Source organism: Rattus rattus, chromosome 1, assembly GCF_011064425.1.
Source record: "Rattus rattus isolate New Zealand chromosome 1, Rrattus_CSIRO_v1, whole genome shotgun sequence".
NCBI lineage: Eukaryota > Metazoa > Chordata > Mammalia > Rodentia > Muridae > Rattus > Rattus rattus.
Genome location: NC_046154.1, coordinates 13,543,512 through 13,560,747, shown reverse-complemented (window position 1 = coordinate 13,560,747; position 17,236 = coordinate 13,543,512). Strand labels below are relative to the sequence as shown.

Here is a 17,236-nt window from a genome sequence, read left to right as displayed (position 1 = left end):
TGAACCTTGCTGGCTTATTTCACTGAGTGGAGCTCGAGCGCTGTGGGGAAGCTGTCCCCAACCTCTTCATTGCAAATATTCTGTCCTGGGGCCCGAATAAGCCTTATTCACAGACTGGGCTTGAGACAGGGTCTCTATATGTAGCCCTGACTATCCAAGAGCTGATTATGTGACTATGTAGACCAGGCTGGACTAGAACTCACAGAGATGCACCTGTCTCTGCCTTACTAGCATGTGTGCCACCACGTCATGAACTGGATCTTGAGCCAGTCACACCGCTGCATGAAGGATTCCTGGGAGGAAAACCGTGTGCCAGGAATTCTTTGCTCACCGGGCTTGGCTCAGAGTGTGTGCCTCTGGAAAAGGGCCATTATGATCTTGAATAGAATGTAGTGTGTTCTGGAAGGCACTAGAACTAGGAGGGAACCTCAAATAAATACCTAGAGTTTTAGATGTCTAACACACAGCTCGACCTCTGACTAAACTCAAGAGTTCCCAGGACACCTCAGTCAGCAAGAAGCGACCAGTCCATTATGGGGGCTCCAAGAGAGGCAAAGTATCAGGCTAGTCTAAAAGTAGGTTTTGGAGGACAAGTCTTAGAACCAACCATCACTGAGAATATTTTTTTTCTCTGAAACTTATGTGTACCATCTTGAGGGCCTCTGTGAAGGGACACTCTTATATGTAAGAGGAAAGGGTCACTCTGGGCAAGTGACCACTGGGATGGACTAAAAACCAGTCACTAATCTTGAGTGGCATCTCTGGGAAGCCCACAACCTTCTCAAGTTGATATCAATACCAATTTCACAGATGAGAAAAATAGAGCCCTGAGGAGAGTATGATGAGATTCCTGGAAGGTCATGTTGAGCTCTGACATTGTAGCACTGGTGGGAGGTGAGGACCACAGGAGGGCTTGGTCACTAAGGGTGCTCATAGTCCACAAAACTCCATGAGTCCCTCAGGAGTGTGAGGACTGAAAGTTACTGTGAGAACAGTTTGACCTCATGTGTTACCTCTTTGCCCCAGTTTCCCCAGCACATGAGTCAATGAGCCTCTCTAGATGAGGCTGCTCAATTGTGGATTACCTATCTGCCAGAACCATAAGCCAGAATAACCTTTCTTAATAAATTTCCCAGCCTCAAGCGTTGTGTCATAGCAACAGATGGTGGTGGCCTTCACTTTCTCAAGCAAGTGCCCTAGTTGGTCTCTGGGAGAACTGAGGTTTAATCCTGACTCTGAGCACCAGTTCCCCAGTTGGAAGAGGAGACAGTGAGGAAAACTACAGCTGGGGACTTCCCCTTATCTCCATACAGTTTCATGTATACTCAGTTCAGGGCAACAACTGCTCAGTAGAGATGGCTAAGACACAGTCCTTTCAGACTCCCTGTTGGGGAGGAAGTCAAGAGGGAGAGGGGGCAACTTGGGGGACAGCCCTCTTGTCCCGTCGAAGAGACCGGTGCCAGGTCCTGGAGATTCTACCAGCTGCCTTGGAGAGCAAAGGCATCAAAGAACTAGACACCAAGTGCAGATAACTGCTCAGGAAGTGATGGGGGCAGGTCCCTCACCACACAGGGCAGCCCTCTTGAGAACAGGGGCCCGATTCTTCACTGTTCTGAACATCGGAACAGCTAGAGCTAGGGAGTTCCCCATCAGGAGAGCTCTGGCTCCTGGCCTGACTGCATGGCCAACAAGCAGCAGGTTCAGGGTCAGGCTGAAGGTGAGGTGCAAGTGTAGCCTACAGTCCAAGTAACGGAGTGGACAGGTGCCAAAGAGGGGGAACTCTGGGCTGGCTGCATGTCGCTGAAGTTCTGCCCTGCTCTGTATGCAGGGTGGTGGAACCTCTCCTGCTCAGCCATAGAAGACCTGGGTTCCATAGACGCCCAGGTCCTCCAGTCACATGGAGTTTCCTCTTTTCTGAAGTTGCATGGCCCAAATCTGCTTGTGGAAAGAAAGCCCTGGAGAGGTCCAGGATTCATCCTATAAATATCAAAGGCAGTCTTGTGAGCAGAGATCCTTTATTCCCAGCATCCTTGGAGGGCAGGCCTTGAACAGGGAAGAAGGGACTGCCCGGATGGACAAGGAGAGATTTAATGGGCACACAGCTGGTCATGGGCTCCTGCCCTTGGCTGTGGGTGCCTTGCACAGAGAGAACAGCCCTGTCTAGAGAGAATAGACCAGACCCCTGACAGTCTTTGTGTTCAGGGCCTCCCACAACTCATCTCTCTGATCAGTTTTCGGCCTCACAAATCCATTAATTTTTACAGGTCTGTAGGGGGTTTTTAGAGGGTCAAAAAATTGTGTGAAGGGCTACTTTTGCAAGGGAATATGTCACTTCGTTGAAATGTGTGGCAGTCTGGCATAGTGGCTGAAGCCTGTCCTTCCTTGGGAAGTTAAGATAGGAGGGTCACAGGTTCAGGGTCAGCCATATCAAGTTCGAATCTATCCTAGGATATAGAACAAGATCTTATTTTAGAAAAAGAAGAAGAAGAAGAAAAAGTTGGGCAATATCTTCCAAAAGTGTGGCATCCATGTGGTCATTGTGACATGGCTTTGGGATCACTATGCATGCCCACATATCTACTGTGTCCTTGCACAAGACAAATGGGCAACTATCCAGCCCCCACACATCCCTTCTGGCTAGTATCTAGACTGTGATTTAACGCCTCTGGTGGTACTCAGCCACTCCAACTTTTCCCCATAGATTCAAGCAGTTTCAGAAACTCCCCTCGTGATTCTTGACAGGGTCCCAACTTCCTCCACACAGCAAACAGCTAGTGAGTAAACAGAATTCTCCCTGCCTGGCCCAAGGGTAAGTCCAGAGTCCCCTGGCTGCCACAGAGCAGATGTGTCATCCAGTTGGCTGCTCGTTTGTTTCAAGAGTACGCAGGTGCCAGGGAGCGAGCCAGGCTGGGAGTGACAGCAGCTTTAGTGCTTAGTATGAAATGCTAGGCTGGGGTTGATCAGCCCTGCAACCTTTTCCTGGCATGCACAAGGCCATGGGTTCAATTCTCAGTACCTCGAAAGGAAAAAAACAAAACAAAACATTAAAAGCGGAACTTCAGGTAAGTTCAGCAGCACGGCCTCCTCAGAGTGGGCGCAGGGTACGACAAGCAGCGTGAGCAGCAGGGTGCCTTCAAAGATAGGCTCCAACCTCCTAGGTGTCAGGCCTGATCCTGGTGGCTTAGGGACAATGCTTCTTCATTTCCAGGGCAGAACAAATAGAGGCACACTGTGTTAAGGACGGCCAGGACTACAGTACTCCCAACACCACATGACAGGAAGTCCTGGGGCAAAGTAGAGTCTCCAGCATCATTTAGTGGGTGGGATTACTGCAGCTGCTGAGGGAGTCCACAGAACAGGGAGGCCATGCCAGAAGGGTCTCATTTCGCCCTCCCTGTGTGATGGGCACAGGCTATCATTGTGCCAGTGATGATGAGCATTCATCCTTTAACTTCCTTCTTCCTCAAGAGTAGAAGCAATTAGGTGTTGGTTCTGTTCCAGGGAGCCATGTGTACAGCTGAAGGCTGGTAGCATGTCAGTAAAGCCATCACTTGAGACCCAAGGAGAGAAGGCAGGGCACAGGGGTGTGGGCAAGGAGGCTTGGAACCCAACCTGTAGCTTCTGCCCCAGTAGACAACAGCCTGATGGTGAGTGCCCACTGCTGGGGTCCAGGGGCCAGTGTTCTTGGTAGCAGCTGAAGGCTTCATTCTGGGCTCCCCTGGATGCCGGGGCTTCAGTTCAAGCCGTGGTAGCTTCCCAGGTATTAACCTGATCTCAAAGTGAACACTCAGCTGTACTCTAGCCCCCGCTACCATTGGGTGTTACTTCTCAGAGACAGTGGTGGGCTCATGGTCTTCTTTTCCTCCTTCTTCCACGGAGAACATGACCTCCGTGCAGCTGCCCAGAGGTGGCTCTGTCTCCTGCTCCGGGTAATGGGGGGTATGGTCCACTTCTAGTTCAGCTTCCGACTCAGACTCCGTAGACCCTGCCGGAGCCCGGCCCTCAGGGACTTCAGTTTTTACTGAGCCCACAATCACTGTGTCAGCCTTCATGATGTAGATTTTCTCTGTAAGGCAAAAGGATGGGTGAGAGAGGAGAGACCAGGACCTCAGCCTCCACCTCATCTGCTGGGTGACTTTGAACGAACACACGGCAGCCTCTCTGTTACACAGAGAGGTATTTATGGAGCGGCCTATGATTCCTTAGGCAATGTCATCAGAGATGAGCAGGGAAGGACTTAGGGTTAGGGTTAGGGTTAGGGTTAGGGTTAGGGTTAGGGTTAGGGTTAGGGTTAGGGTTAGGGGAATGCAGTCAGTCCAGGAAATAGGTAAAGAAAAGCAAGATAGTAAGAACACTAGGGGACACAGCAGAGCCACACATGTCCCTGACTCTTCTTAAGCACCATCTCTGAGGCCCAGCACTCCCACAAATAATCCCTCACCATGACCATGACCATGACCATGACCATGACCATGACCATGACCAGCACCATCACCATCACCATCACCATCACCATCACCATCACCATCACCATCACCATCACTAATCAAATCCTCTGCATGACTGCAGGTCAGCAGGTAAGGTAAGGAGACACCTCCAAAGAAACATCCAGAGACCTGGCTGCCCTTTCTACTTGCATCCACATTCCTAAAACAAGCACGCTGGGTGACCGATGTGCTCCTGCTTGTTTGGGACAGATGGGTCCCAGGTCCCAAGTCCCAGGAGCTTCAGCAGTTTAAGCAACCTTGGCTGATCGGCCGTGTTCTTGAGAAACCTGGGCCCTGATGATATGCAACAGAAACCAGGGGCTCCGTGTTTCTGTGCGCCCTGAAACCTCCTGCTGCCAGAGGCAGAGTGGATCACGAGTGTCAAGTGGATGGATAACCCAGTCCCCCCATATTACTACATGCTACAGTCTTAGTCTTCAACACCGGATGATGCTGGGGTGTTGCTGGAACAGCCTTTCCATGCGGGGAGTCAGGGAGCCTTGGAGAAACAAAGCCGTCTTTGCAGCTGGGAGGCAGAGACCTAGATTCACCAGAAGCATTGGCTCTACTCACTGGGCATGACACCTATGGCCTCAGGCTGAAGGCCGCACCGCCCTGCCTGATCCTGCACTGGACTCTGCAGATAGAATGGGGAAGCTCAAAAGGGAACTTAAGAGTGGGGGTGGGTAGACGCAGAGGGCACATGGACCCCTGCCTTTGGGTTACACCCTCAGATTCAGGAAGCCCAGAAGATTCTCAAGTGCTCCGGCATGCCCAAGAGCATTGCACCATGCCAGCTCTTCTATTTTGGTTTCTCACACACCCAGGAAAGAGAGAAGTGTAAGAACAAGAGGAGGGAAGGGCAAGTGAAAGGGACGAACTGTGTGTCCCATGGGTTCCATAGCTGAGAGCAGGGTCTCAGGCCCCACCCCACATCCTCCGTCCAGGCTGGCTGGGACTTTCATCTGAGGGACTAGCGGAAGATGAAAGGCGGGCTGAGCCTGGTAGCACAAACCTGTAAATCTGGGGAAGCTAAGGCAAGAAGATGACAAGTGCAAAGCTAGCTTGGGCTACAAAGTGAGTGAGTTCAAGCCAGCCTGGGTAACTCAGTAAGGATCTGATTCAAAGAAAATGTAGCAGGGGAGCTGGGGTCACACGCAGTATTGCAAGCTTGTAACGTCAAAAACTACAAGACCGGAGGGTCAGAAGTTTAAGGTCATCCTTGGCTGTAAAGCAAGTTCAAGGCTAGCCTGGGCTAAATGAGACCCTGTTTTTTGGTTTGTTTGTTTGTTTTTTGTTTTTCTTTGTTTTTGTTTTTAAATCAAACAAAACAAAACAAAACAAACAACAACAACAAAAAACCCCATCAATCCAGAAACAGAAAAAAGTCTGGGGAGATAACCTAGCAGGAAAAGTGCTGGTTATACAAGTGCGAAGACCAGAATTCAGATCCGCAACAACCAAATAAGTGCTGTGCGGGTGTGGCAGCATCCTGTATGCCCCAGCATGTGGGAGACAGAGACAGGGGCTCCCTGACCAAGCTGGCTAGCTAGATTAATTGCACCAGTGAGCTCTGGGTTCAAGTGAGAGACTCCTGCAAGATGTAAGGTGGAGTATAATCAGGATAACCAAGTCAACCTCTGGCCTCTGTACACACGTGTGTGCACGCACTCAAACACACCCCGTGCACAGTTTTTAAATTTAAAAATTAAAAAACTGAAACAAACAAAGGTGAGTGGGATATAACCTAGTATTAGAACACTCCCCTAGCATGTAAAAGGCTCCAGGTTCAATCCCTGGTACTAAAAAGGACAGATGGGACCAGAGGTCAGGTACTGGGACCACTTAAGAACAGACTATTGTAGGAGGTTGTGTGGGATGCTGCTTGTATTCAAATGCTAAATAATGGCCCCCACAATCTGATTGCCCTCCCCCCAGGAGATCCTCAGGGATGAGGAGATCCTCATGTATACCAAAGGAAGATATGTAACCTTACTCCCCGAGTTAATATTGGTCAATAGAAAGCTAAAGCCTGTGATTGGGCAATAGGTAGAAGTAGGTGGGTTTCCAGTTACCTGGTTGGGGTTTGTAGGTAGAGAGAGGGAAGAAGAAAGGACACAGAGAATGGAGGAGGCCACCATGAGAGGACCTGGACCATGAGCCCGTGGCCAGGAAAAATAGTAAGTAACAATGGACATATGGGAAATTAGTTAGAACAGCTCTAAATCTGCCCAATCTAGGTTTACGGCTTGCAAATAAAATACCGGGAGTGTGTGCCTTTCACATGGGCTAACATAGCTGATTTTAGCTATGAGAGGGACCCTTCACACAGTTGAAGGAGAGAACTGACTCCCACAAGTTGTCCTCTGACCTCCACATCCATGAAGGGGCATACGCACAAAATAAATGTATTTATTTATTTTGATGAAAAGTATTTCAAGATGGCTCCATCAGTAAAGGCATTTGTAAAGAACTGAGTTTGATCCCTGGGACCCACATGATGGTAGGAGAGAACTGACACATGCAAGTGGTCCTCTAACCTCCATATGCCCATGTGACACATGACACCTCCCCCAGATAAATAAATAAATAAATATCTGAGAGAGAGAGAGAGAGAGAGAGAGAGAGAGAGAGAGAGAGAGAGAGAGAGAGAGAGGAGAGAGAGAGAGAGAGATGAGGTTTTGGAGAGTAATGTGGGGGTGGGGTGGGGAGGTGTTGTGAGGGCAGAAGAAGGCAAGGCCAGAGACAGGCTACTGCTCTCTCATGCAGGTCCTGATCCTCTGGCTTTACCATCACAGGCTACCTATCCCCAGCTGCTTTCATCCCACCCCCACCCCAGCTGCAGGGGAAATACCCTAATCAAGTTAAGGAAAGGTGAGGCAGAGGGGGCACAGCCAGAGAAGGAGGAAGCTTAGACCCATTTGTCCTTGTAGGAAACTGGAGAGGGAGGCTGCTCTTCTGGTGTGTCACTAAGAGAACAAATGAGTCACCTAAGTTCTGGTGTCTCAGAGGACCTCTTAAGGACTTCCCTCAGCAGCCCTTCCCCAACCCTAGCCCTTGCCACCTCCCTCCCTGAGCAGGCTCTGGCCCTGTTTCCAAATTCCAAGCCCTTCAGTCATCTTGGATTCAAAAACCATTAGGACTCCTTGGAAAACCGAAGGAGCCTTTGGCAGTGTTTTCCCAAACACATTCTTTTCAAATAGAACTTAACCGAAAGCTGCTTCGGTGCAAACATTTCTTTGAGACAAAGACAGCTCTAGAGCTCTCATCTCCACACACTGGCAGGGAAATGGGAAGAACCCTCACCAATGCCCTTCTACCGTCAGGTCAGAGCCAGCAATGCTCTAGGGAGTACCTGCCCTGGAAGCTGGGGACTGGGACACTCAGCAGAGAGCATCGCTTGCTCAGAATAAATGGTGTGAGAGCACTGCCCCCAGGACATGAGGGGGTAACCAGGCTCAAAGGATGGGGGCCCACCTGCTGTAGGTGAGGAAATAGCCCTGCAGAGCAGCTTAGGGAGAAACGGGAAGGGAGAGGGGGAGGGGAGAGGAGGCAGGAGAGAGAGATGAAAATGCAGAAAACCATGCCTAAGAGGGAGAATAGATGACTCGGATGTGATGGAGCAGCTGCCTGAGACCATCCTTGAACACCGGAATAAGAACCCCACCCTCCATCCCGAGAGTGAAGGGGACAATATACATCAGTGGTCCTCAGCCTTCCTAATGTCACGACCCTTTAATACAGCTCCTCGTGCTGTGGCGGCCCCCAACCGTACCATTATTTCCAGTGCTACTTCATAACTGTAATTTGGCTGCTGTTATAGCAATGTAAATATTTTTGGAGATTGAGGTATGAAAGGAGTCTCAACCCACAGGTTAAGAATCACTAATATAGGGGTTGGGGATTTAGCTCAGTGGTAGAGCACTTGCCTAGCAAGCTCAAGGCGCTGGGTTTGGTCCCCAGCTCCGAAAAAAAGAAAAGAAAAGAAAAAGAAAAGAATCACTAATATATATGTTCCAGAGTGGGGGAAGGAAAGAAGGAAGCAGGGCCCATAGGAGCCATAGCAGATGTTTTCTTGGCCGGAGGGCAGCAGACAGGAGAAATGCGGGAGGGTCAGGGCTGGCCTCTAGGCTTTCACTGAGACCCATCAATGCGATGAACAAAAATCAGTGTTCTGGGACCCATCAGGCTGAGTCTTGGCAATTCAGTAAGAAAAACCTCTCTATCCCTCTACCCCAAGCCTCAGTTTCCCCAGTCTTGAAAAAGGGTAAAGTCATTATTCCCAGAAGTTGTGACAGACATGAAGAGATGTTGCCAGATAAGTGTCTGACGTCACTGGCCTTCCTTCCTTCTGGACCTTCTGGCTCTGTATTAAGGCGATGGGGAAAGATTCTCTTTCCCTTTAAGAATGACAAACACTAGGCTCATCACTCTATGCCCGCTTAGCGAATGTCCCTAGCAGTCCCCATGAAATGGCCTTCTTCCTGGACAGAAGCTTGACCCGGGGCAGAGTGCGTGGTAGGAAGGAATTCATGCATACGTCCCCAAACCCCATCCAGACGTCAGCACCCATCTCCCTTCTGTCCACTCCATTAGACCGGGATCTCCCAACAGGACTCACCAATCCTGTTGTTGGTGTGTTCGGTGGATACCCGCGGCTCTGGAGGTTCTCTGGGAGCAAAAGAGTTCCCAGCTATGCTGTCATCCAGCAGCGGCAGGGTCTCCAGGCAGGCGGTTCCAACACTGGCACCAGTCTCTACAGCTGGAGGGCTCACGGGGCTCAACTTGTGTCCAGCGCTGGGATCGGTCACTGACCCACTTCTCTGCAGCTGCTGTGAACAGGAGTAAGTGCTGAGGCAGGGTTCCTCCAACTCCGGGAAGCCAATGAAAAAGCTTCTAACATTCTTTAAAGCTGCCGAGAGCTACCTGGCAGCATAAGGCACGTGTGTAGCATTCCCAAGAACATCCAGCTTTTTTGTGTTTGTTTGTTTTTTGCGTGTGTGCTTTTGTTTGCTTGTTTTTTAAGTGAGCAAATGTCTCGCCATAGAGCCCTGGCTTATCTAGAACTTTGTATATAAACCAGGTTGGCCCAGGAACTCACAGAGACCCAGCTGTTTCTATTTCATGGGTGCTGGCATTAAAGGTGTGCGCCCAACTATTTGGTTTGTCTTTGTGACAGTCTCTGTAGCCCGGGCTGGCCTCAAACTTGATATGCACCTGAGGATGACTTCGAACCTCTGATCCTCTTGCTTTCATCTCTGAAACACTGAGATTATGCTACCATACCCAGTGTATGCAGGACTGGGACCCCAGCACTGGGTTTCCTGCCTGATAGGCAAGCGCTCTACCCTCTGAGCCACACCGTCAACTCATGTTGCCTTCACGCTGTGCTGAGCCACGGTCGGTCGTTCACACCCTCTTGCTATAGCTAGGCTAGTCCTAAGAGTGATGTGCATGTCTTACGGAGAAACTGATGCCTGGCGGAGTGGAGTAACGCAGCCAGGGTCATATATAACACACGGTTAGTGAGTTTCTAGCCAAGGATCTACACGCTGGAGTCTCTTCCAGCCTGGCCAACTCCTGGTGCCTCTTCATTTCCCAACTTCTGGGAGGGAAGCCTTTGACCATATGCTAACACGTTAAAAAGAGAGCCATCTTTAGGAATGTGTTGGTTGGGTTCCTCGCGTTTATGAGTAAGTACAAAGGGAAACCTGGTGTGTGACATTCATCTGCAGTCTTCCAAAGGACCCAGGGTGAGAGACCCAGAGAATAAATCTATGGAATCTTGATTATTCTTTTACAGTAATTTGAAACCCAGGACCGGGGATATAGCTCAGGATTGTAGGGTTTGCCTAGCACTCCGATTTGCTTCCCAGAACAAGAACCCCCTCCTTTCAACACCCACCCCACACACACACACACACACTGATTTTAAGCCTGACACGGTGCATGCCTCTAATCTTAACACTTGGTGAAGGAAGAAGGATCAGAAGTTCAAGGTCATCCCTCAGCTACATAATGAATTTATAGCCAGCCTGAGCTACATGAGATCTTGTCTCAAAAATTAAATAAACATTGGGCTGGAAAAATGACTCTGTGGTTGAGGGCACTGGCTGCTCTTCCAGAGAACGAGGATTTGGTTCCCAGCATCCACAAAGGTGTCCAGCAAGCTGGAAATAGTTAGCATTGGCTGCACAGTAAAAGCCAGAAGAGACAGCAGAGGAGAGAGCACGAGTGCCTAGCAGATGGTAAATGCTCAATGCACACAGCTAACTTTGGAAGTGTGTGCTGCTGGTGTCTATTATCCAGCTTGGCCAACAAGACTCCCAGAGGAAAGAAGACAGCCTCCCTCCAGACTAGACTTGGTACCTCAAAGTGGCCCAAACCAAGCTGTTGTCTATAATCCCTGCTGGAAATCCCCTGGGGCTGAGCCAGGAGCTGGAGGTTGCTGTGGGGTGGAGTCCTCTCTCTCTGGTTGAACCCTACCATGGCGCCCCAGGCCAACACCCTGGGCACCTGGCTCCTTGACTGGGAACCCCGGATGTCAGGGAAGACGATAGCTCTGTGGTCCTTCTGTGACCCTGGTAGTCCTGAATCCACAGGTGTGTAAGGAAAGTAGTCAAAACAAAGGACAGAGGCTGGAGTGGGTGTTGGAGATAACACTTACAGTTAGCTTTTCAGTAGGACAGGAATCTGTTAAAAAAAAAAAAAAAAAAAAAAGAGAGAGAGTAGCAATGTCACCAAAGATAGTACGACATCCCTCCACCACTCCCTATCTGTTAACAGACAGCACCCTGGGATCTCAGTGGGGTGGAACCTTGCCCTCTCCAGGACTCAAGCCCTTGATTGGCAGTAGACAATTTCTTTTTTTTTTTTTTTTTTTTTTTTTTTTTTTTGGAGCTGGGGACCGAACCCAGGGCCTTGCGCTTGCTGGGCAAGCGCTCTACCACTGAGCTAAATCCCCAACCCCTAGACGATTTCAAGATGAAGCCCTGGCATGCCTGAAACCAACCTCTGAGGCAGGGCCTCAGCTGGGGCCTTCTTTCCATAAGTCTAACTGCAACCCTTCTGCAGGACACTCCAGTTCTGTCTGCCTCATTACTCTTTGTACCACCAACTCAAGGGTTCTGTAGATGCCTGGGCCATAATTCTCAGAATTATTCTTCTCTGTTCACCTCGACCCCTGCCATTCACTCTAGTATCTTTCTGTCATAAATAGAGACCAGGTACCCACATACATGATGACATTTAACCACAGCTCATCAGCTACCTGAGAAAGGAGGAGGTGGCCACATAGTATCAAGTCCAACCTAACCCAAGCTAGCCCAGGCCCACTATACCGTAGGGGGACAGAGCTATTGCTGACTCCCAGGGGGGTCAGTTAGGGACCCTACGATGCCATTCAGGTTCATGCTGATAAGGCACGAATGCCGGAAAAGGCCAGCATGCCTGTTGAGCTGCTTCTAGAACATGCTTTCCGGTTTAGCGGCTTGACTCTGAATCCTAATTGGTGCATGCACAGCAGATTCACCAACAATGAGCAAACAGAAATGTTATGCGGCCGCTCTGCAGTTTGGGATGAAGCCTTAGAGGTCTGGCAGGGAAATGGGCTAGAGTGGTGCTCAGTCTCAGGTTAGCAAATGTGCCTTGCGTATAGAACCTGGCAACCACTGTCCCCAGCAGTCACTTCAGGAAGTTGTGGCTTGTTTTCTTGAGGTGGCCACTAACCACCAAGACCAAGCCATTGACACTTCAGGATATTCTCTGGCTTGAGACACAGGGAGTTTTGTTTGGTGGGTTTGGGATACACTCACACACACACACACACACACACACACACACACACACACACACGACGTGTATACATGTTTTATTATACTAAATGCGTGTTTTGCCTGCACGTGTGTGTGTGTACCACATTCACGTCTAGTACCCACGGAAACTGAAAGAGGGCACTGGATACCCTGGAACTGGAGTTACAGACAACTGTGTGTCATCATTTGGGTGCTAGGAATTGAATCTGAATCCTCTAGGAGAGCAGCCAACGCTCTTAAGCCCTGAGCCATCTTGTCAGCCCATGATTTGCTTATTTTATTTGTCTAATTTTTGTCTTGTGAGACAGGGTCTAAGTGGTCATTTTAAGAAGGATATCAGTGAAACTAAATCTTTGTCCTTTGGAAACAACCTTGAGTTTTGCAATCAGCCAACGGACATGTGGTGCCAAGATGTTGTGGGAGCTTGGAGAAGACAAAAAAGTGCATGCCAAAGAAGCAAGAGAATAAGTGCTGTCTTGAAAAAGAAGTTGTAGGCTAGAAGGGGAAACATTAAGTAGGCATCATCTCCCTACAGGGCCTTTTAGCTAAAACCCTTGTGGCCTTTGAATCAGGGCCCCTCCCTGCCCCATACAGACCACACCCTCAGGAAGTCACACGAATGAAGACAAACACAGGAGTGTTTATAATTACTTCAAAACTGGGAAGATGCCAAGTGCCAAACAATAGTGTCGTTAAGCCATCCATCAAAATACTTCATTGGAGGGAAACTAGCTCTACTTCCTCTAAGATTCAGCCTTTTAATCTGGGAAATGGGACAGACCTGGCTAACTCTGGAGGGGTTTCTGAAGACAGAGTAGAGATCTCACAACAGCAAGTGGGGCAGGGGGTGAGGGTCAGGGAGGCACTAGTGGTAGAGAAGTTGTTTCTTATGTGTGAAGGCCAGGACACTCTCTCTCTCTCTCTCTCTCTCTCTCTCTCTCTCTCTCTCTCTCTCTCTCTCTCTCTCTCTCTCTCTCACACACACACACACACACACACACACACACACACACACACACAGTAGGATTTCTGTGATAAGCCACCTGGAGAACAGGGTGTGAAGAACATGGCTCTGTGTTCTTCAAATCCAGAACCCTTGTAGACATATCCCAGCAGGAGGAATCCTGCAAAATGTCTGACCAGTGCTGTCAAAGGCCATTTAGGTCAAAAGGAAGTCTAAGAAGCTATCACAAGGGAGCTTAAGGAGATATCTGAATGTAAGAAGGGTCCCTAGCACCTTAAAAAAAACTAAGTAAAGAAATAAAAGAGTGTCTTTTGTTGTTTAATCACAATATATTGAAGCAGGGGGGTTGACTGAGATATAAAGAGCACTGGCTGCTCTTCAGAGGCTCTGGATGCAGTTCCCAGCATCCACATGGAGGCTTACAACTCTGCAACTCCCATTTCAAGGGATCCAATGCCCTCTTCTGGCCTCAGTGGGCACCATGCTTGTGCTGCAGTTACATACGTGCAGGCCAATGCTCGCATACACTTTAAACCATTAAAAGTTGAAACGATACATTTCTGTTTGTTTATTTAACTGTGGTTATGTATTGCCTCAATGTACGAGGTCAATAATAAAATCATTTGGTCATGCCCATGTTGGGGCTCCATTATTTCCTCAGTTTGAGGAGAGGAGTAAAATGCTGGCCTCAAACTTGGCCGAGAATGACGTTGAACTGCTGATCTATCTCTCACCTTGCAAGTGCTGATACCACAAATGGCACTGTCACATCTGGTTTTGAAATCTCACTATGTGGCTCTGGCTGGTATGAATCCACAAAGATTCATTTGTCTCTGCTGGAATTAAAGGTACATATCACCTGCCTCTGTCTCCTAAGATCTGGGACTCCAGGTGTGTACTACTACGCTATTTTGAGGTGCTGAGAAGGTCCTCTTTTCTGGAGCCATCTCTCCACCTACGGAAACTTCCATCTTGGAGGCTGTCCTAACTTCTGCAGCACTGTGATGGGACTGACTGCACAGTGTCAGAGATGGAAGGAACAGGTTCCTTTTATCCTCAAATTCTTCTAAACAGTGAAATCTCATTAGAATTTTTCCCAGCTAAATTATCACCAAGGAGCTGAGGACCCCCCTGTAAGAAGCCCCAGGTGCTATCAGAGCTTAGACATTCTATGACAGGAGAAAGTAAGTATAGATTCTAACGCTCAGAAACAAGCATGTACTAACATCAAGGTAAAAAAAAAAAAAAAAAAGGAAAGAAAAGAAAGGAAAAGAAAAGCAAAGCAGAATCTAAAACTGGTTAGTGGCGGCACACATCTTTGATCCCAGATGCAGAGGGAAGCATTGGTAGGCTAATCTTTGAGTTCAAGTTACAGGATAGGGAGGGCTACACAGACAAACCCTGACTTGAAAAGCCAAACAATATGTTAATTAAATAAAAAAAATGTAGAAGGCAGAATCTAGAGGGCCCCAGCATCTGCCAACAGCCTGCCCTGTTACAGCCTGTGAATTCTCTGAGAAAAGACCCAAAGTAGAACTTGCCAAGGGCAGAGTTCAGATTGCCCAAGGCTCTTCCCCTAAAACTATTGCGTTAGCCTGCTTGCCCTCATTTGTTGGTTTCCTTGCTTTTTGGAATAATCACAATCTCCTTGTAAATCTATCCCTCACCCCAGGGCCCAAGTCCAGGACAGACTGTACAGCAGTGGCCCCAGGCTCAGTTGGATGTTCACTGATCTGTTCTGAAGGCCAACCTTGGAGATTCATGAGTGCTAGAGATGTAACATTCGGTTCCTTCTACCCCTGAACTCTCCCTTTCAGTCCCATGGTAGAGCTGTGAGAGGTAGGACAGCTCTGATGTAGAAGTTTGCAACTGGGACCAGTAGACTTAGTAAATAGTCTCCCTGGGGGGAGGGGGTGACTTGGAAGGCCTGGAATGGTTTCTGAAAGGACAATCCCCAGCACCTCAAAATAGCATGTTGGTACACATCTGGAGTTCCAGCACATGAGAAGCAGAGGCAGGTAGATCATGCCAGCCAGGGTTACCTAGTAAGAACCTATCTCAAAACAAACAAGCAAAACGAAAACAAAACCTCAGAAAACAAAACAAAACAAAACAACAACAACAACAACAACAACAACATGCCCACACATAAAAAGTTCAAGGCTATTCTCAGCTCCATGACATACTTGAGGACATCTAAGCTACATGAGACCCTGTCTCAAAAAATCAAAACCAAAACCAAAAGGGTATTCCCTAACACAAAAGGACATGTCCTGAGGGATTCCTACTATCCAGTTCTGGGACAGTGATTCTGCTACAATGATGGCAACACTAAAATTATGAACAAAACCTGTGAATGCACACGGATAGACATACACTAACAAAAAAAAACAAACTGTGATCAAAAGACAAGTCTCAAAATCTTCCTTTGCTAGTCATTACCAAGGCATTATCAAGGTGCGGCCTGGCTGATGGGTTAGTAAGAGTGCTCTAAGCACACAGTACCAGGAGAATGACAGATGAAAGCATGGCAGGAAGCTCCCCCAAAGATCCCAAAGACTGATGGCCCAAGTCCATTCTCGAGGTCCAAACTAGAGGTCAGGACCCAAGATCAGGACCACAGGTCAGATCAGCTTATGAATCTCCCCAGTGTGAAGGCTTTGATACCCAAGGAAGAACCTGGGAACTAATCCAACTGAAAGGAGACCCACAGACCTAGTTACCAATGGCAGCATGGGATCCAAGCCAATGATATTATGTTATTGAGACACAGCAAAAACCCAGTCTGGCCAGGTATGATGGCCCATTTAGTTCTAGCGTTCAGGAGTTGTAGGCAGGTGGGTCTGTGTGTTTGAGGCTGGTCTGGTCTACAGAGTGAGTTTCAGGACAGTCAGGGCTACACAGAGAAACCCTGTCTCAAAAAAAATAAAAAAGAAAGAAGGAAAGGAAGAAAAGAAGGAAGGAAAGAGAAGGGAAGGGAAGGGAAGGGAGGGGAAGGGAAGGGAAGGGAAGGAAAAAGAAAAGAAACAAGCAACCTAGTCTTGGCCTGGGCTCTGATTGCTGGTAATGGAACAGTCTGAATTCTTTGATTCTGAAGGTCTTACTGCAATGCCCTGGTTATTATGAAATACACAGGGAGGCACACAAGGATGATAAGAAATCAAGTCTGGTAAGTTATTCCAAAAACTATTTTGGTAAAAGTCACTTTTAGTACTGTTCACAACTTTTGGAAATCTGAAACCGAATCAGAGCAAAACAATCCTTTTCAGCCTACATCTTCCTGAGATAACGGCAAGGCAGGGGCTGCCATGCTTAGCCAGGCAAGGGTGGTGCACAACTTTAATCCCAGCACTTGGGAGGCAGGGGCAGGTGGATTTCTGTGAGTTCAAGACCAACCTGGTCTACAAAGTGAGTTCCTGGACAGCCAGGACTACACAAAGAAACTCTGCCTCAAAAAAACCAAACCAAACCAAAGCAAAAAACAAACCAAAGCAAACAACAACAAAAACCAAAAAAACCACATACTGTTCCTCAAGAGGACTCTAGCTAGGGTCTCAGCACCCATATCAAGTCACTCACAACCACATGTAACTCTTATTCACATCCACACACCCATACCTGCCCACCACATACACATCATTGAAAATAATTTTAAAAAAATAGTCAAGGTCTTCGTATGTATGTTAAAATGAAGGGCTAAGAGGGAAGGACGGAAGGCTGGGAATGTGTCTCATTGAAGAGTGCTTGCCCAGCATGTCTGAAGCCAGCATATATTGAACTGGTAAGTTCAATCCCCAGCCAAGCATAAACTGGGCATGGCAGTACAACATCTATCTGTTTTCTCAGCCGGTAAAAGCTGAAGTCAAGAGGATTGGAAGTTCAAGGTCCTCTTCAGCAGTGTAGCAAGTTTGAGGCCAGCCTGTCTGAAAGTTAATTAAATACGGGATAAAATGATGGGCCGAACGCCCGAG

At 48.3% G+C, this 17,236-nt stretch overlaps 1 protein-coding gene across 1 annotated transcript in view; it reads right to left on the bottom strand.

Moving 5' to 3' along the window:
* Nucleotides 1–2,000: 2,000 nt before the first annotated feature.
* Nucleotides 2,001–17,236, bottom strand: part of Tnfrsf8 (TNF receptor superfamily member 8) — a 44,389-nt gene continuing 29,153 nt past the window's right edge. The window contains exons 11-13 of the mRNA XM_032887593.1: nt 11,155–11,180; nt 9,109–9,319; nt 2,001–4,066 (exon numbers count right to left, since the gene is read on the bottom strand). Of these exons, the coding sequence (XP_032743484.1) occupies nt 3,822–4,066; nt 9,109–9,319; nt 11,155–11,180 (482 nt within the window). The 3' untranslated portion in view covers nt 2,001–3,821. The remainder of the gene's footprint in view (nt 4,067–9,108; nt 9,320–11,154; nt 11,181–17,236) is intronic.